At 39.6% G+C, this 21128-nt stretch overlaps 1 protein-coding gene across 1 annotated transcript in view; it reads right to left on the bottom strand.

Moving 5' to 3' along the window:
• Nucleotides 1-9111: 9111 nt before the first annotated feature.
• LOC134539556 (membrane-bound alkaline phosphatase-like) overlaps nt 9112-21128 on the bottom strand; it is a 96381-nt gene continuing 84364 nt past the window's right edge. The window contains exons 4-10 of the mRNA XM_063381694.1: nt 20019-20192; nt 18849-19040; nt 18416-18617; nt 15392-15526; nt 14958-15149; nt 13924-14046; nt 9112-10857 (exon numbers count right to left, since the gene is read on the bottom strand). Coding sequence (XP_063237764.1) covers nt 10628-10857; nt 13924-14046; nt 14958-15149; nt 15392-15526; nt 18416-18617; nt 18849-19040; nt 20019-20192 — 1248 coding nt within the window. The 3' untranslated portion in view covers nt 9112-10627. The remainder of the gene's footprint in view (nt 10858-13923; nt 14047-14957; nt 15150-15391; nt 15527-18415; nt 18618-18848; nt 19041-20018; nt 20193-21128) is intronic.

Here is a 21128-nt window from a genome sequence, read left to right as displayed (position 1 = left end):
AATAACCGCCGTCCGCCAGGGTTTATTTAAAAAAAGAGAGAGAGTTTAGTTAGTTAAAAGGATAGGCTTACTCGATGACTTATATGCTGTCGCTGACAAAACATTTTTGTTGTATTCCAAAAGTTAAAACTTTTGCCCACTCTTATTTGTGTTTTTTTATTATTTTAATATTTTACATATTTTAGGTATGTTACAGAAGCACCGACTCCGCTCCTGCGCAGCTAGTTTACGATTAATAAAACGTAAATTCAAACACAACAAAATAGGAAATCAATTTATTATAATACATATAATTACCTAATGTATTCAAGCTAGAATTCATCCCCCAACAACCAGGCTGTGTATTGGCTAGAGCCAATAACCAAACCACATAAATCGAAGCACCGCCTTCGTATTTAAATTAGCCAGGTAATTAACGCAGCACTTTCCTGTAGTTAAGGCCGTGCTTCTACGACCGCTTAACGACCACTCAAGGCACTTCATGCACCCATTTTCGGTTTAACTATACTAATTTAAGACTACCTCAGAATACATACAGACTCACTATATTCAAAATGTTGCTAAAGAGACAGGGAATGGGGCAGGTGGGGACGCCTGCCTGTAGCGTTTAGGTCCGCTACTTTTGAACTGCGCGCGTCATCGCGGGCCTCCGGCACTCCGCTCCCCCAGTGAGGCGGTGGCCCTCACCCTAATGTAGAATCAGTTATGTTTTAATTTGTTCTGTCTAAATTCCTTTTCGGCCACCACCATCAAAAATTGTTTGGATTTCTGCTTTAAATTTAAATTTAACTTCTTGCGTTTTTCTGTTTGTAACTGTCTCGCCCTGAGACGTCGTCGCACGTATTTGTTTGGTAATGCTTTTTAAAGAATAATTAAACTTCTTTCTTCCGTGTACCTGCACTTTGCAGTAATTTTGTAAGTGTAATTTTTTGTAATATAACTTCATATGTGGAACTTATGTCCCTTTTAGACGATCGTTGTTTGGATCGTTCACTGTGTAGCCGGCTTACCCATTCAAATTGTAATTGTCGTTTTGTCAGAAATTGTTCTTGCTTTTCGTATTTAACTTTGCATTGGTTAAACGTAACTGTATCTGAATATTAACGTAATAGTAATTATGAATTAATATTGAAGTTGTTCATGCTTTTTGTTTTCGACATTGTCAGAAATGTTGACGTTATATTAATTTTGAAACAAAGCTTAAAACTGTAAATAGTTTAGTAGTTTTCCTGGTGATTATAACGTTCAAAGCCATAATTTGTCATAAAAAATGTTAAAATTTTAACATCTGTGTATTTAATGTTTTTGTTCGGAAACACCTTAAATAGCACCATTTTGCGCTTTCAAATCCAAATTTTTCCGGGGGAGGACCCCCGGACCCCCACTTTAGGCTCGGGGTCCGTGAATAACAGGGCTGTTGTGTAATCTGGCACCATCAATACTGAAGTCCTGCGCACGCCTATGGGCGGTCGTCTAGATCTTCTTCCTCTTCGAGATCATAGCGATGTACATTGCTGCATAATGCTTCACATGGCTCACACATGTTAGAGCAGTACACCTTGTACCTGCACATTGTCACTGCACAACCTTTTTATTGACTTGATGTAAGTTTTTGGACATACGCCATTGCTAAGAACTTTTTCTGTTGAAGAAAAACTAATAAATAAAATAAATAAATAAAAATAAAAATAAAAATACTCAAAAAAAGATACAAAAAACACACAAAATTAAGCAAACAATTGCTGTTGTCAACAAGGATATGAACACAAAATATTCCGAAACAGGAATATGGTCAGCAAACAAAGAAAAAACAAAGAAAAATGTACTAAGAGAACGAAAAAATCCCCACAAATGATGACAACACAAAAATATTGAAACCCAAAATAATTCAGCACAACAGTTGAAGCGAGACAAAAAAACATGACAAAACGAAAAAACAAACAAATACAATAGTTTTACCTAAACAGAAACAAGCGACGTTTCGGGAACTGCTATCTGCTCCCGTCCTCAGGCAGAGACGCACATGGTACGGAAACACAGGTGCGACTGAGTGAGTCCTGTGTTTCCGTACCATGTGCGTCTCTGCCTGAGGACGGGAGCAGATAGCAGTTCCCGAAACGTCGCTTGTTTCTGTTTAGGTAAAACTATTGTATTTGTTTGTTTTTTCGTTTTGTCATGTTTTTTTGTCTCGCTTCAACTGTTGTGCTGAATTATTTTGGGTTTTAATATTTTTGTGTTGTCATCATTTGTGGGGATTTTTTCGTTCTCTTAGTACATTTTTCTTTGTTTTTTCTTTGTTTGCTGACCATATTCCTGTTTCGGAATATTTTGTGGTGTTCATATCCTTGTTGACAACAGCAATTGTTTGCTTAATTTTGTGTGTTTTTTGTATCTTTTTTTGAGTATTTTTATTTTTATTTTTATTTATTTATTTTATTTATTAGTTTTTCTTCAACAGAAAAAGTTCTTAGCAATGGCGTATGTCCAAAAACTTACATCAAGTCATGCACTCCCATTGCACAAATCTTTTAAAGATAACAACCTTTTTATTCATTTGCATGCAACAAGTTGAAGGAACATGTCAGGTTCAAGGGATTGGTTGGCAGTAATGAAATGTAGGCCTTTGCTTGTATGCCTCCACCCAAAATTTTCCTGCTCCCCCCATGAAACTGACTGGCCCATCCAAAGCTGCACTTACACAAAAACGCGCAGAAAATTTTGGTGTACTGCAGCTCTGGTTCGGGGGAGAGTGGCCATATTTGACGAGGATTTATAAGCTGTTGTATTGTAGCATTTGTACCCCAGCTCATCTGGAGGCACTTGCTTGTTTCCACTGTACAAGGCAGCTATAAATCTCTCGCCAGCTGTGAAGATTGTCTCGACATCAATGTCTTTGTAATGTTTTTGAAGGACAGCAAAAGAAGGCTGAGGCCAGAGAGTTTTTATTCAAAATTTTAAAGGTTTTCGCTTTTCCTTTGTTAAACAAGGTATCACATGTTTACAGCATGCAAGAAAAGGCTTTGTTGGGACAGCCTTTCATTCAGCACTGTGATTGGATGAAATCACACAGAAAGAGCTCTCCCTCTTCCTGGTTTGAGGAAGCAAACATTGGTTGAAGCTGACAGGCCTATCAAAATTAAAAGGAGATTAACGTCCTATCCTACAACTGCCACTGTGTTTTAATCAGAGGAAAATTAGATGATGGTGGTGACAATCAGTCTGTCAGCATGCTGCTCCGCTTGATATCACACAATTTGGGCCGATTTTAGTTTTACCCTAATAAATGAAATCATGCGACTTTTGTTGCGTTCGTTTGCCAGGAAGTGTTCTTGGGAGTGATATTTTTTCTATCACACACTGTAGAAATTATAAGCGAAAAACCAAAACAAAGTGCTAAAATTAGGCTGTTTTTTATGAATATCTCAAAACGCACCAGGAAATTGTATTAGATAACTCCAGATTCGGATTCAACACCAAAAAAAAAAAAAAAATTGGGAATGATAATAAAACCGACTACTGGATTTTTGCAACGAAATGCCATTTTTAAATACCGTTTGCCTGGGTTATTAATACAGTTGTGCAATGCGTGTGTGATACTCAATTCAAAACAGCAATGATGTCTATGCTTAATTTATAGTACCAAAGGGGAAAATAAACACACTACTACAAACATATTTGAGGTCATTAAACAAAAGATTCGAAATGCTGTTTGAGATATGTCACTACAAATTATTACACTTTTTGTGTTATTATGAGTAGGTATGAACATAAACACTCAGAGTACCTACCGATGTCTGTTTGACAAACACTTCAAAGAACTTAAAATCTTTAATGCGTACTTTAATACTTTAATATGACGTCGTACCGACCGAAGGCCATTAGCCCGGCCTCAGCCCGCAGAACTGGCTCCTGCTGGCGGAACGCACCCCTCGCCAAGTCTCCACCCAGATGAGACGAGCGGCGTAACGCAAGTACTCCCAGGGCCATACATTGTGTAGTGTAATTACCACCCGTGCGACAGTGCACCAATTAATCAAACAGTACACTGATCAAGACAAACCGAATTAATCAATTGCGTTTCGGAATGTGCGTCGTAAGACATAAGTGCAACTCCCTTAAGGAAAATGCGTTTAACGGACGCCTTTAACTTTCGTCTTGGCTCAGAGCCTCAAATTAAGAAATCCACAAAGTGCCGGAACAATACCTGGAACAAATCCACAAACACAAGTAAAATCAGTGGGTTTTAGCGTTTAGTAACAGTCTTTAACTTGACACACTTTTTTCATATATATTAAAGTTTAAACCGAATAACGGTAAAGTGCTTTGTCGCTCGTAGCTTGGCGCACGGAGGAATTGCCCCCCCCCCCCCCCAAGCACCACGCACGAAAACCCCTCAGGCAGTTCTAATCAGCTCGCGGCCCGGAGTGGACGTGCGCGTACCGTGGGGAGCCTTCAATCTTTGTCTATCTGATTCTTCACGACTGGTAATGCCGTCGCCACTTTTACTGTCTTAAGGTCGCGGGCCACAAGGCCACCTTAAGCGCAGCCACTTACGGACCTGGCCGACTCCAGTCAAACAATTTTTCGTTAATGCAGCCGCGCAAACACCTGCCGGCCTCACAGAGTTTCCCCTGAACAACTTTAGTGCTTCGATTCGCTACGCGAATCGTAATTGCCTACTGTTAACATTCACGTACGGGCTTGGCCGTCTCCAAACACCAACACTATTACTTCCCCACGAAGGATTGCCGTAGGGAGAGCTAGTCAATTTTTATCACGAGTGTAGTGTAGTGTTATGTTTTTGCGTGTACTAATTTCCGCCCAAGCGCCGATCGGCCAGCGCGCGTGTAGAATCATGTAGCGCCTGTTCAGCAATAAATACGTGTAACCACGTTTCACGAGAGTCCAATGAGTGTTTTCTTTGTTTGTAGTTAGGCATCAGCCCCTTACGCTGTCTAGGGAGTGCGCCCGACCTCATTAGCATATAGTTTCACGTAATCCCAAGTCAAGCCACCGAGTCTAGGGGACACGCTGGGGCCGATCGACCCACTCACGGCTAGACGACAGAGCTAGCATGGCGCCCTCCCGGAAAACACCCCAATTTTCACGTACAGCTCCTTAGACTCGCCGCGGGAATCGCACCCGAAACCCCGGCTGATGGCAAATACTTCTTATCAAACCCAGATGTCAGGACTGTACTACTTCACAGCTTCATAATTAACAGGACTGATGTTTGGCACATTAATACCAAATTGTTCGAAACCTTAATTTCAATTTTAACAGGGGCGTAGGAACCGGGGGGGGGGACAGGGGGGACGTGTCCCCCTGAACTTTTTGGGTGGAGGGGACTGTCCCCCCCAACTTTCTAGACCGTGATATTTTTATTTTATAATATTATTCTGCCCAACTTTATTTGTAATTTCTTCACTCATCAAATTTTATCTTAAGGAAACAATAATAATTTTAACATCGATGTATCCAATGGTTAGATACAAAAACTACTTAAAAAGCGCTATTTTGCACTTTTAAAATCAAAATTTTCCGGTGGAGGACCCCCGGGTAAGAGGGGAATGGGTTTACATGACATCAAAATCATTATTTGTCCCCCCCTCCCCTTAACTTTATGAACACAGCTACGCCAATGAATTTTAAAAATAAATTTATATTACTGCACAACACAATAGTTAAATTTTTTTTTAATTTCCATTGCTCCAACAAGTTTAGTTCAGTGGTAAGCACAAGGCTGTACTCACAGGACCACTGAGTTGCGAGGTACTCACAGCTATTTATATGAATTTTTAGAAGTAAAGGTGTTTCTCTCAATTAAAAAAATATATGTCTTAAATAACAACTCTTAATTTGCTTTAATGGGACATTGCATTTTTGAATTACACCCTTGGCATCACTTAACTGTCATCAATTATAATGGTTACGTATAGGAAGGATAGGGACTTACAATATGGTCCTTCAATATATGAAAATATTCCTATGCACAACACCATAGGGTGCTGCCCTATAAAACTATCTTGAAATGACTTTTAAGTTATTCCTACCCATCATGTATTTTTCCAGCTAGTGTACTGTGTGTCCAGTGTGTTTACTGTGTTGTCAGTTTGTGTAATGTGTGTTCTGTGCGTCCAGTGTGTGTACAGTATGTTATTTTCTTTTGTTGAATGTGTTTCGTTTCGTCAAATGCGCGTAGTCAAATCTTTAGTAACTGTGAATATTTACTGGTTCAAAACCTCTTGGTCTTGATAAAAAATTATCAGGGATCCTTGGTCTTTTAATATCTAAGCGTAAAACATGTTCCATTGGTCTAATTGTTTTTATCGATACTTTAGGTCTGACAGTTTGAAGACTTTGTATTGACTGGTTGAAATATGTTATTTTAGCTATCGACGAAGGTTTTGTGGTCCAGAAATGTCTGGTCTGTACATCTGATATTGTTCATGACCTGGTCTCATGGACAGAAGACACTTGGCTTATACGTATAGCGTATAGCATTGTACATGAACTAGTTGGATTGTATTGCATGCATCGAAAAAAAAAATCGTCGGGCTGGTATCTTCTCTAGTGTTGTTTTCGTAGAGTGAATGATTAATAAACTCCACGAAAGGTAATGGGGAAACATAATTTACAAATGTTTTTTAAGCTTCAGTTATCCTTATCACTGATCGAGAATCAAACCCAAGACTGAGATCTGTCGCGTCAATAATTATTTTAATAAGAGACTCTTTTTGATGAATTTTTTGTATTTTTTTCCCGAATTACTTGCTAAATAATTACGAATTTCCAAGTTGTTGGACATATCGGCTTATAGAAGGCTGGTACGATGAACGTAAGCAGCTGTTAGAATTTTGAACATAAATTATTGAATAAGATTTTTTTACCTACATTTGTTTTTCATCGATCAAGTATTGGACCAAGGACGGATATCGATCGAATCAATCAGTATATGATTTGCAGATTTTTTGATGAATTTTGGAATTTTCTACGAATTTACAGCTAAATAATTACAGATTTCCAATATGTCGTCCAAATGTCAATATGGCGGGCGCCACAGTAATAATAAATTATTGCTGCATTCTAGTGGATAAAAATTAAACTATTATGATGGTAGCGCACTCTAGCAGACGAAAACCAGATTGTGATCTCCATCAGACGAAACAAGATGGTGGACATGACAACATACTAGCTGACGATATATATATACCCTGGCATTAGTGGTGGGAGGTCAGTCTGTCAGTGGCTTCAGTGGAGGAAGGATCTGTCACCATTTTTCTACCCTCACCTGGTATGAACAAAGGACATAAGTGGGTTTTTAAAATAAAAATAATAATAATAATGCATTAAAATTTGATTAATTAATTTTTATATAAATTTTAAAAAATTTCTTGATTTTCTAGCTAAATAATTACGGATTTTTAAGATGGTGGTCGTGACGTTAGTGTCCAAAATTTCGATGTGTTTTTATATAAATCATTTTTTAAATTACCAATTTTTTCATAATTTTTTTCTGATAATAATTATGGATTTTCAAGATGGCGGCCGTAACTAAAATTGCAACGGTGCTTCTTAAATAATATTTCATTAAAAATTTTTAATTAAATTTTTTGTAAATATTAATATTTTTCCCGATTTTCTAGCATACAAATTACGGATTTTCAAGTTGGCATCCGTAACGAAAATTGCAATATTAAGCAGCGGAGCATACGATTATAGAAAACAAAATGGCGGATCCAAGCTGACAGATCCAAGATGGCGGATCCAAGATCGCCTCCAGTGTCAAGGTCAAGGTCATCCAAGATGACCGCTGTAACGTCACAATCCAAGATGGCGGACACCGACACCTCACGCGAATCTCTGCGCTCGGAAGAAGTACAATAACCTTCAATCCTCAGCCTGAAGCCTGGGCCAGGAAATACTTTTCTATAATACTATTGTAATTGAAAAAAAATTAAAATGTTTAAAAACTGAACATTTTTGCTAAAGATAAGAAATATTTATATATGGTAGTAAAGACTTTAAAATTACACAATACAAACACTTAAATATTTTGAACGATAATGTTAACTATTTAATATTATTTGGGTGCAGAATATATTTAATTTTAGTTTTTGAAAATAATTAAAACTAATTTGGAAATATAATGTCAGAAAAAGTTATTAATAAAAATACTTTTTTAATGAAAAGTTTTGGTAGAAAATGGCCCTAATGTTTTATTGTTAAAAGAAAATGTTATTATCATAAAAATACATAATCAGAAACATATGACTTCAATTTCTTTAAAGTTTTTAGGGAATCAAAAAATATATATTCAGGTCTGAATATTTTTTTACGATCTTTACATGTTGTTTATGATTTAAATCCGTGCCATGGGTTGTAAAGTTGATTAAAGAAATAATATATTTTAATTTATAAGTTTACTTGGTTTAAGAAAATGTCAATGAACAGTTATTTTATGTCAAGTAAATATAATTTCCATAGCAGTTTAAATATATGTTAATGTTTTCTATCATAAGCTTTAAAATATATTATTTATTTGTATATATTAATGATGTAATGATAGTTTTTAATTAATAATTGTATGCACTTTTTGTTATATATATATTGATAATTCATTAACTTTTACTGAGTACAATTCAAGTTTATAATTTACTATTTGTGAATAAAAATGGCAATACTTTATATTTTTACGAGTTATCTGTTTGCATGAACACACATGCAAGTAATTATGTTCATAAGTAGTTTATGCAGAGTAAAGCTATATCATGAATGCATTGATACATGAGTCGAATTTTAAGCATACGACCGATCGTTACTTTTTAATTCTGATGCACAAAATTGTAAACACACATTCAGAGTAACGTGCAAATTTTTAAATAATAACTGTTTCTTAAAATGTTGGCCTGTAACCTCACAGAGGCATGAAAAAAGATAGTTTCTGAGGAAACAATTAGTTTCTGAAAACAAAACTTTTCCTCTCTTTCTGAACTTCTGGATTAGGACATGAAACACTTGTAGATATAACATATATGTTACAGAAAAACTGAATAAGTCGTTTGAAATGTTGGAAAAATTTCTTTAGGAGTTAAATAAAGTACAAATATATTTTAAAAGTCAATTTATTACCTTATTTAACTAACAAGTATACACATATATGCACGAAAACACATTGGTATATTCTATCTGTACATATCACACGAAAAATGCTATAGTATCTATGTGTAAAAATTACTAAGTATCATGTCATCAGTTCACTAACTGTCGCAAGCAAATAGCTTGACTATCAACACTATTAAAATTTACAACCATAAAATCAAAACATAAATTGCCATTGGAATATTTTCTCAACTGCCTCGTCTTTTTTCCTAGAGACACAACAAATTCAAGAAAAAATATTTTACAACCAGATTTCTAATTAAGAATTTAAAAAAAAAACATAAAATATATCTGTGTATCGAGAGACAAGGGAAGAATAAGCATCCAATATTCACATGTAGTGTCTCGCTCTCATTAACTGAGATATTGACCGAAACAGACTTCTCTTTATTTCAATGATGCGACTACATTTCCAAAGAAACTATTGTAATTGCGAATACGAGAAGCACTTAATTTGTTTGCATAATTTTTAGTTTACTTATACCCAAACAATCTACGAGAAATAGATTATGTTTTGTTTCGCTTGTACAGATATCTATAACATCATCGTTAAGTAAAGGGATACCAAAATTAATTTTTTCACACGACTGAACAATAGCATTTCTTATTGCATAAATTTTATGAATGGTTATGAATAGAGTTTAAAATATAGGTACTATTAATTACTTAAAAGTTTCATAATGCATAATAAATTATACTTTAATGGATATAATCTAATGAAGCCTTATTGCATTTGATAACTTTAAGCACTGGTGTGAGCAAGTGAAATATAAATGATTCATCATTCAATTAAAGTTAATATTAAATAAAGTAAAATATTGGTAATATTTTCCTGTTTAATTAGGGCTTATATATTATTTTATTCCACATAACTTAATTGCTGCATGATGTAAGTAAAATTTTCATTTGAAAACAAGTTTAACTGACTGAAAAAGACACAATAATAACACTATTTAGTATAATATTTAATACTATTTTTACTAGTTTAATACTATTTAGTATAGTATTTACTATATAATATTTAGTACTATTAAGTACTAAAAAAATTTTGATTTAAAATCTTAATATTTCAATGAGTATTTCCAACAGTTATACATTTTCTAGACTGGAATTATAAAGATGTTTTAAAAAATATAATATTAATTCATTGGGAAACAAAAATTCCAAGCTCCTTAATGAACACACACAATACTTTAACTTGGTTATCTCTGATATCTAATACATTCGTTAACTAGTCAAGTATCAAATTAGGTATAGAATGTTGATCCATGATGGATTCACTGACAACAACAAACTTTGTAAGGTATGTATGCAACGACTGGTTATTAAAATCAATAATTCAGAAAAGAATGGTTTTGATTCAAAGCCCAAACATCACCCAATTATTTCTAGTGTTGCTGTAGGAAACAACACAGCGTGGAAAACAAGAGCGTGTGAAGGTACACAGGCTTGCAACGAGGTGGTGCTACAAGAACTGCTCAGGCGCAGTCCAAGGCAGTGTGTCTGTCTCGCTGCAGGCGGTGATGCCGGGACCCACGCACGCAGCGAAGCCCAGCAGGTGAGGGATGACACTTTGCTCGTACACGCCCGAGAACAGGTGAGCCCAGGGCCCGCGAGCGAACACCGCCACGTCATCGCCGCCATGGGTCTCGCTACGCAGCGGCACCATGGCCGGGAACTCGTAGTCCTTGTCACCTGCAACCACGACCAGCAGATGGCAGTCACTGCTCGTACACTCCAGAGAGAGTGTGGGCTCGGGACCCATGAGTGAACACTCTGCCAGTACATCGCCGCAATGAGCCTCGCTACGTTTCGTGACATGATGGTTAACTGACAGTCCTTTAGCAATAGAGGGAGTACATCATCCCTAATTCATTTGTATGATATGCCAGATATCTATTGTAAACCTCACCATAAATATCGCGAAATAGGTAGGTAATTACGGTAGACTGATTGAGAAATTAAATATGCGTTGGTATAATTCATTATGTGCCCTGGGACTACTCTGCCAGAATTATGGTATGTTCTCCCCTCCTATCTTCCTACCTTTTTCGTATCTATCTATTAATTTTTGTCTACTGTTGTCGGCAATTTTTTCATGTCCATCATCTGGATCACATTGTGTACTGTCAGGTGGTGCCACTTTTGTCGACCTTTGTGTTTTGTCTTCGTGGCCATTAATGTAGTTTAAAGGCTGATAGGTAGTGCCAATGTTACTGAACGTTTTATTTTAAAGTTTTATAAAATACTGGTTGTTGTTTGTATGTTCAGTTGCACGATATGAATCAGTAATGTTATGATCAAACGTCAAGGACCTAAAAACGGAGCTAAATTATCACTTGCCATATGATAAAGTAAAGTGTAATAGCAAATATAATTAATTTTTTAATACCCGGTATGCAATATAGAATTCTGGGTATTTGGAAATAGCTACTAATTATAGTATGCGAAGTTGTACTCATGCTACAAGTATGGAACAATGTAAATTTTATAGCATGCCATTCTGGCTTCCACTACTCACCAAATAGACTTCCCAGAATGCAATTTGAGATATTACTTCCCTTCATCCGTTTTTCGCCTCCCCTGCATACAGGCATAATGCATAGGTCCAACATTTCTCATTTTAGTTATAAGGGGTGGTATGGCTTAGGTACTTCGCTCCCTGTGTTACCCCTCATTACCCATGATGCACTGTTTCCTCTTCTTCCTCAATAAATTATGGTACATCTTACATGCATCATCACTATCCCCACGCTCAACCTCACCCCTTTCCACTCTTACACCTCTTTAGACATATTTAAGCTCCATTGGTAGGGACCGGAAAAATTCGCGGGTTCAATGACCTCTAGGATGAACTCCATAGTTCTACGTACACTCGGTCAAATGCCACCCACTCATTGGCTGCTGTCTTGTGAGACGTTCCAGCGTAGCAGCCTGTGATTCGATAAAGCTTTGGTTGGGTGTTTCTCATTGGCTCAGAGTCACCCAGGTGAGTTGTGAACCAATAGCAGAGGCAGCACTGAGGTATAACGGTTTGTATTTTAGCCTATCGCGAAATGAATTCGCGAATTTTTCCGGTCTCTATCCATTGGTTGTCTCTAGAGGGCAACTGTTTGCATTACCTCATTTCCCAACCTACTTACACGCTAAATGCCCTAGAACCATTTTCCCCTCACTCAACTCATCTTCCACACTCTTCCCCTATGCCCAATAAAATATAGGGCTCCACCCCTCCCCCTTATTTCCAGGAACAATCTGCTGCTGTCGAGCACAATATTACGGCCACCATATTAGTTACAAAGTTCGCCACCAGAGGCGATAGTGATATGCACCTTAAATTCTCAACAAGCTACTAGAGTGGACCAGGGTAGCCATCTTTGATCCCAGAGTTTCTGTCGGAGCCCGACATAGCCACAGTTCAATTAAAAAGAAATAGCTGGCAATCCTAAAATTCAATTAACGGTCAGAGTGTGACGCAGTTGAAAAAAAATTAACAAATTTGCTACTAGAGCTTGCCACGTACATATTCGATTCAGGAAAAGGTGCTATATTTAATATATAAAGTGGCTGGCATAGTGCAGAAAGAAGTAGTTCCAATATCCTCACGAATACACACATAGTTTGTACCATGAACTATGTTCACAATATTTGTTATAAATCTTTATAAAATTTATAATTTAGTAATAAAAATATTTTACTATAAAACGTTGTTCAATATTACTGCTAACCTTATCCATCATATATAAAGAATTATACCTAATCCAATGCATAATTAACCATGATAAATAAAGTGGTAGCAAATTTGTAACCTCCTATTGAAATGAAATAAATAAAAACAATATTTTGACCCCACGCCTTTAAAACAATCAAATGTCAGTAAATAAGACTACCCTACAAACACACCATCATAAAGCCCCTACATTACGAGAAATATAACAAAAAAACTACACCAACTGTACCTGCAGACAACACCTCTTCACCAAAGGACATAAAAAGAGGAATATCCAGGAAAATTAAATGATTCAAACCATTAAAAAAAAAAGGCCAAACATATCAAAATGTGAGAAATAAAAAATGATGAGAGGTCAAGGAAATATTGATAACGATCAAAGCATTCAAACAGCAGAGTGAAAATATCCACTATTAAACACAACAGCAACTGCATTAAAACGACAGAGGAGAATCGAACACAAAACTTCACACCCAAAAGGATCATGTACGGTTTTTTTTCTGTCACGTGGTAAAAAAAAGTCATATATATCCCACCTCTCTGCTATTAGCAGAAGTCAGAAATTGTAAAAAATACATTTAAGATATTTAAAACACAATTACAGCTGAATGCCAGCAAATGCACACTTTGAAGGCTTTGAGCAATTTAACTCCTGCTGTTAATTATGATGGGTGTATATCTGTCACTACTTTCATTTATCCTCGTCCTGGCCAGTCTAGATACATTCGAAAAATTTTATATATCATAACACGCAAATAATCAGAATCAGAAACTTTGGTTTTACTCTTAGTGCACCTGTAGAGCTCAAATCATTTCCTCCTGAACACGATCAAACTGCAGAAGGGAATGAGAAAATTTGGCAAGATTTATTTGGCAATGCAAGTAAATTGTACTTTTTTTATATACATTTGAGAAAATGATTTCCTATTTGTATTGGCTTGTATTTGGTTATTTTTTTGTGAAAATCGTTTTTAAGATTTTAGTTTTAAAATCGAGGTTTCTGCGGGAAATTTTTTTAAATAACTACTTACCTAATTTGTCTGAAGAAATGTCATATCTGGTACCGTTCTTCTGCGGCTGTTTGTACCCGGGTCCATTTGCGTAGCTCAGCGTAGAGTACGGTAATGTGTCGACATCTGAATAACCGGCAACACCTGAAAAAAAAAAAAAAAAAATCTAAGTAAACCGTTTGTACCAACAAATGTTTTCACAAAAAAAAAAGGGGGGGGGGTTGTCGGTAAAGTCGGTTTACGGACGATAATTTTACGTGATAACGACATAAGAAGATATGATGAAAAATTGCATACTTTTTAATTTTCAAATATTATTTACAGTTTTTGCGAATTTAATTTAAATAATTTGTTTATATATAATCACGAACAATTAGTCAAAGAGCCCGCCTTAACCTGTTTGATATTATAGAAGATTTTCTCGCACGGTGGTTGGCCGGTTCTTGCACGCTCGGCTCAGGCGGAACGTGACAATTTTTCGTGCGTGCAGCCGGCGTTCATCGATTTATAAGACGCTATTATGTCAAAAAAATACATTTTTAAAACAATGATCTGCTTGTAAACTTGGTTTATCTACATACTAACGAGCATGCAGAAACATGATCAATTAAAGAAATACGTTCGACTGATATCAGTATCCATATAAGAATATTAAAAAAAAAGTTAAAACCATGCTCTTGTCTCCACATTATCTCCTACACCAAAACTACTACACTTTACGAAACACGTCGGTCACAAATTATCCAGACATATCTTCCTAAATTTGCGGACTCTGAGATAACTTACTTTGGACCTGAATATTAAAAAGAACATTCTTGGTGTGTATTTAACTGTTTAGGTCCACAGCAAGAAGACGGTCGTTCAAATTAGCTTGGGCTTCTGGGTTGCAGCCGCGTCCTCGGCGAAATATTCACCGACGTTTCGGTCGACATTGCAGTCGCCATCATCAGGGAGCATCAGTGGTAGGTAACTGCTCCCTGATGACGGCGGCTGGAATGGCGGTGAATTGTTCGCCGAGTACGCGGCTACAACCCACGGAGGAAGGACTGGCTCACCGAGTACCGGGCCGCCGCGGGCGGGGTAGCCGCTGTACGTCATGACGTGCGCGTGGTCCGAGGTGACCACGACCAGGGTGTCGGAGCTGTTGGTGAGCTCCACCGCCAGCCGGACCGCCTCGTGCAGCTGCTCTGCCTCGTCCAGCGCCTTGTGCGCCCGGTTCTCGTGGTGGCCGTGGTCTATCCGTCCTCCTGCACACCCGGCACACCCCTCAGTGGGCCTTCTGCCGCGCGCACCCGGCACACCCCTCACAGTGTGCCGGCCGAGCGCTCTCCTCAAGTTCCCAAGGTGTACACAAACAAATCAATACTTCAGGTCATATTGCTTTGTAATAATTGTTTGGGCCCTTTCGTTATATCATATTAAATCTTTCTTAACCACGGTGTATTAGGGAAAATCCCTATCAAATGGAATTTATGGTTGGTATGCTTGCCTTCCACGAACAGGAAGAAACCTTCCGGGTTCTTCCGCAACATGGCGATGGCCACTGCTGTCATCTCGGGCAGGGTCGGCTCCGACCTGCTGTCGGCATCGAGGTGGTAGGCCATGTGATCAGCCTCGAACAGTCCTGCAAATAACGAAACGAAGGTGATAAAAAAACTATTTCAATGCCGTGCCACATCAAGTAGCCCTCTTAAATGACTCGCCATCAGAATCCCACTATTTAACACTCGTGCCCAATGTGAAAGGGGGTAGTAAAGCGCCGCCACTGATAATCGGATTAAGCGTGTAGCGGTAATGGAGGGCTGGGTGTTGCCTGTACCGTGCCTTACCCACAGGCAGATACGTGGGCTGACCTGCCAGCACCCTTGCTGTGATCCTCGTAACACTGCCCCCTCCATAAGCCTGTTCGTTCCCAAAAGGTAACAATGTGCTACTGTTGTCCATGCTACGGTGTCATCTTACACATCTGGCAGTTGTGCTGGATATGGACCACTTCTTGACAGCTGTACCACCCCGGTCTCACTCAAATCCTTTTGCGGCCACAGGTCTGCTTCGAGATTATTCTGGGCCTCGTTCTTCTGTATTTGTTGCATTTACCATCAGGCAGTTCTGTTGGGTGCGTTCCCATTCCATTCCGGGCACCTCAGTTGGATATGCCCTGGTCCCTGTCAGGCGAAGCACCGTGGGTGACTTTCTGCTCTTCGAACCTGTGGGTGTTTCTCCTCCTTAACTCCATTATCACACCACTGTCATTATCCCTTCGGTTTTCTTCCGTGATTCAGGCAGTGGTGGATAGACAATCCATCGTTCTCGACATGTGAAGCATAGTTGGCGATCCCTTTTTCTCCGAACCGGTAGAAGTTTTGCGTGATCAATCCTCTTATCATGATGTTGGCCTTCTTTCTTCAGCTTACTCCCACGATAAAGGCGATCCCTTTGGACATGCCTCCATTCGAGGCATGCAAAACACAGCGGGTATATCTCCTTTTATTCGAACTAGTAGAATCTTTTCCTGTTAAGTCCGGTTACCACAATATTAACCTTTCGTCGGTTTACTCCTACTATTTGGGCAGTCGCGTTGGACTTGCCACCGTTCTCGAAATGCAAATCTTCATGGGCGACCTTCAGGCCTCTAAAGCTGTGAACTATTCAACACTTTTCTTTATGCCCCATGGATATTTCCTTCATAAGTACTGGAACCGGCATTCACATCGTTGTAAAGTTCTATCACAGCTCGCCTTGCTGAGATGCTCTTGTGTCTTGAGGCAGTGGATCACAGCTCATCTTGTGGTGGGCCAAACGAAGGGTTTGCTGAATCTACGTATCTCTGAGTCCATCTATAAATGCACTAGTGGCTAGCTGCTGTCGGATCTCTGCAAGGGGCTCTGGATAGGCAAGGTGCACAAGCTTCTAGATTTTTGTCTATAATTTCTTAAGTGTTTCTGAAGATGCATTCACACCCCACCCATATGTCTGTTGCCAAACCTTAGTTCTAAGGCTTCCACCAACACTGAATATCGCCTCTGGTTCGGAACTGGTACGGTCTTCAGCAGCTCGAGTGGAGTTCCTCGAAGGGCCAAGACGAGTGTTGTAACTTTCTCTTCATCACTCCATCCATTAGATTTCTCATCTGCCTCAACTGTTGCCTGTATCATGCCCATGAAAATTATTCTTCGAAAGTGGGTGCTTGAATTTTGGGTGGCCATTAGTAGAGCCTTCCATCTTTACCTCCCCTGAGACATTCTTTCGGCTGGAAGCACCTTCTGCTTCTTCAGCAACGTCATTCCTCGGTTGCAGCTTCTACATGCCATTTGGTTGACTGTTAAAGCCACATGAGCTATTGTGCCACTATGTCTTCTTGTTCAGTTAACTATTGCCCCTGTTGGGCAAGTTGCTCTTCTTGTTGTACGAGATACTGCCCCAAACACTGTACTTTAACTTCATACTGTACGCTGGTTTCGTCCATTTTCTTCTTCATTTCTTCTTGAACAGCCACTTGTTCTCTCCGAATGTCTTCTTGCGCCACCACCAGCCAGTTTAACATATTTTAAGGAGCTTTTTTTTCATTTATCTTGGCTCTTCTTCATTTCGTCAAAATTAAATCTTCATAGCATTCTTCGCTATTTTGAGCTGTTCCTTATTTCATTCTTCATTTCATAATGGCTATTCTACATTTTATTCTCCATTCCCTCCAGGCTACCTTCCATTTTCTTATTGTTACTTTTCTCCTGGTCATTCTTTATTTCTGCCAAGAAAGCCATTATGTTCATAATTTCGTCGACCACTATCTTCCTCGCCAACATACACTGACGATGTAACTATCACTTATTTACTATTAACTACACTCGAATTTCATCATGACCTATACTATACTTCTACACAAAACTAACACTAATTTTATAACATTTTAAACTAATTACAAATCCTAGCATTAACTTTATTCTTAAATAGTTAAATTCTAATTTTTTATTTTTTATTATTTTTTATTTTCAAAAATTGGTCCGAAGTATATTAATTAGGGCTATCCTTACTTCTGACACTAAATGTTACGAGATAGGAAACAGGTCCTGAAATGAAAGCCCAATTAATTAATTAATTGCAATTTTATTCATTTGGTGAATGAACCCTTGGCGAGCGATAGCGGGCGGCGAGAAATTAGCTTCGTGCGCGGAGACTGGTGCATATTGGGACGGCATGCGTGCGGACTAGTGAGTAGCGCGAGGCAGTGTGACGGGACAGAGGTGAACGGTAAGAGACGAACGGTAGGAATAGCCACTGTCGAGCCGACAAAGGGTGCGAATAATTTAAAAAGTTTGTAAATTAAGACAAAGTGTGATTATTAGTTGATAAATATCCTTTACATGCCTGTTTTCCCACTCGTAACACTAGGTTTCATTTACCATAACCATTTGACCATTGGATCTCCATTCCTATTGCATCACCTCATATCACACAACACAACGCTACTGGCCGAATGAGTGGACACCGAGATGCTGTGGGGGCAGGCACGCACCCAGCAGGTAGTCGGTGGCGGCCACGTCTACGTCCAGCAGGCCGCGCCGGTCCCACGCGTAGTGGCTGGAGGCGCCTCGCAGGTCCTTGTCGTCCTGCCACTCGGCCACCAGGTCCGCCCCGTCCAGCCGCGACCCGCGCCTGCCCTCCTCGTCCACCGTCGACCTCGGCCTGAAGCACCGCCTGCCGCCGCCCAGCACCACCTGCACAGCACCCTCTGCCTCCTGCACCAACACCATCTCAAGAGAGAGACCAGCGAGACGGGAGCGGACGTTTTGACGCAACACGGACTGGGACTGCGGTTCCGGCCCAGTCTCCCCTTAAATACTTACGGGGAAAATGGAGATGAGGGTTTTTAATGGGTGGACCATCATGTGTCATCCCTCAAGGTGGTACTCTATATAAAAAAACAAGTGCGTGGCCGAGGCGCTCACCTCGAAGTTATGGCCCGGCGAAGAGCGCACCAGCTGCTGGGCGATGTCGGGACAGCGGGCCGGGTCGACGCCGTCGCGCGCCACCTCGGCGTCGCTCTCCCAGTCCCGGTTGGCGGTGTGGGCGTAGGCGCCGGCGGGGGAGGCGTGCGTGACCCTCGTGGTGGTCACCAGGCCCGTCGCCTTGCCCGCGTCCTGCGCAGAGCACCTGCTAGCCGGGCGGCGGACACATGACCTTCCGAGACCGCTATTGTTGGTGGAAACAATGGGGCATCCTAGATGTCTGATGGAAACCTGGCAGGAGTTCAAGAAAACCTTCCAAAACATTGTGGCTGGCGGAAAAAACAGGGCATCTAAGATGTTTGATGGAAACCTGGCAGGAGTTCAACAAGACCTTCCAAGACATTGTGGTTGGTGTAAACAATGGGGCATCCTAGATGTCTGATGAAAACCTGGCAGGAGTTCAACAAGACCTTCCAAGACATTATGGTGGGTGGAAACAATGGGGCATCCATAAGACCCGATGGAAACCTGAAAGACTGGCAACATAGAGTTCAAAAAGACCGGAAATTTTATGATGGGTGGAAACATTAGGACATTCGAGATGCCTGATGACAACCTAGCATTCTGACAACATGGAGTTTAAAAAGACCTACGGAAATGATATGGTGGGTGGAATGAATGGGGCAACCAAGATGTCTGATGAAAACCTGAAATACTGACAATATTGAGTTCAAAAAGACCTTCGGAAACTTTATGGTGGGTGGAAACATTAGGACAGTCTAGATGCCTGATGAAATCCTGGAAGACTAACAACGAGGAGTTTTTAAAATACCTTCGGAAACTTTTCGATGTATACATTTACAATATACACAATTTTAAAACTGTGGCCATAACTGTAAATGTGACATGGACATATTTCGTTACTTATAAGGTTTCCTATGTATTCCATTAACAATAGTGAAACTCGAGCTGCTCGTCCCCTTGCCTTGCTCTACCTTTCGCCGGCCCTGGGACGGAAAAAAGGGAGGCGGGAGACATATCCCCATCGAAATTCTAAAATAAAGTAGTATAATTCTCAGCAAAAAGTGGAAAGGCAGTGAAAGCAAGCAGCGGGAAAGGCTGGCGGCAGGGCGCAGCGGCGAGAGAGAGAGAGAAGGGGGGGACACACACCTGCGCCCACTGGAACACGGATGTCACGTGGGTGGATGAGTTCCTCTGCGCGCGACAGTCCTTCCTGGCGACCCGAGCGCTCACGCCCAGCGTGCCGTAGTTGGCCTTCACGCCGCACAGGTAGGCCGTGGCCGAGCAGGCAGAGTCCGCCACCGGCGAGTCCACGCAGTACGTCTGCGGCACACGTCACACGTCACATTGCACACGCTTAACGAGCAGGCCGTGTGCCGTGTCCACCATCAGTGAGTCCATGCAGTATGTCTGCGGCACACGTCACACACTACAAGTCGCATATCCAAGTTAAATACCCTCTTGCAGTTTTAATACGAAGGCCGTTTATTTTTTAATCTCCGATAAAGTACAAAAAACAAATTTACTTACCATAAAAATATTGTTCACCAAAGTTCAGCAGAGTCTTACTTATTTCTCTACATAATCGTCAAAACGTACGTCATATCGTAACACAATCTTCTCGATATTTCTTCAAAGTATTCAGCCGCCAGTGAATAGAGATACAGGGCCAGCGCCTGGGTCTCCCTCTGCCTCACGACGCCGCTGTGAGACGGGTGGACTAATCGCGCGGCGCACTGGCTCCCGCGTCTAGACTTAGCCCTGTATCTCTGTTCACTGGTGGCTGACTTCTTTGAATTAGGATCGAAAACCTTTTGTTATGATATGACAAATGCTTCGATCGTTTTGGCGATTATATAGAAAAGTAAGTAATACCCTGCTGAATTTTTGGTGATAAAATTTTTATGTTGTGTATTTTTTTTGATAGCTCATCGGAGGTTAAAAAAAAGCCCTTGTATGTATTAGGCTTAACTATTTTGCTTTAATATTTCGTGCTTTTGCTCATTATTTTCAATAAATTCTTAATATTAACATATTTAATTGTTTAAATAAAAGGTTTTTTTTTTATTTTAACCAAATCCTTATTTAATGGTATTTATGAATTTAGAGGCAAATTATAGTGCGAGTCCTATAATGTACTGAAAACATGTCATGTACAGTTGTAGATTTACCATTTGTTTGTAAACTTCTTTTGAACCTCTTAATTTTAATTGTATCATAAATAAAATAATATGCGTTACGTTTTCCAGAAAAAAATTA

The sequence above is a fragment of the Bacillus rossius genome, chromosome 15, assembly GCF_032445375.1.
Source record: "Bacillus rossius redtenbacheri isolate Brsri chromosome 15, Brsri_v3, whole genome shotgun sequence".
NCBI classification, from domain to species: Eukaryota; Metazoa; Arthropoda; class Insecta; order Phasmatodea; family Bacillidae; genus Bacillus; species Bacillus rossius.
The sequence above is the reverse complement of the archived record's forward strand: the minus strand, read 5'-3'. Positions and strand labels throughout refer to the sequence as shown.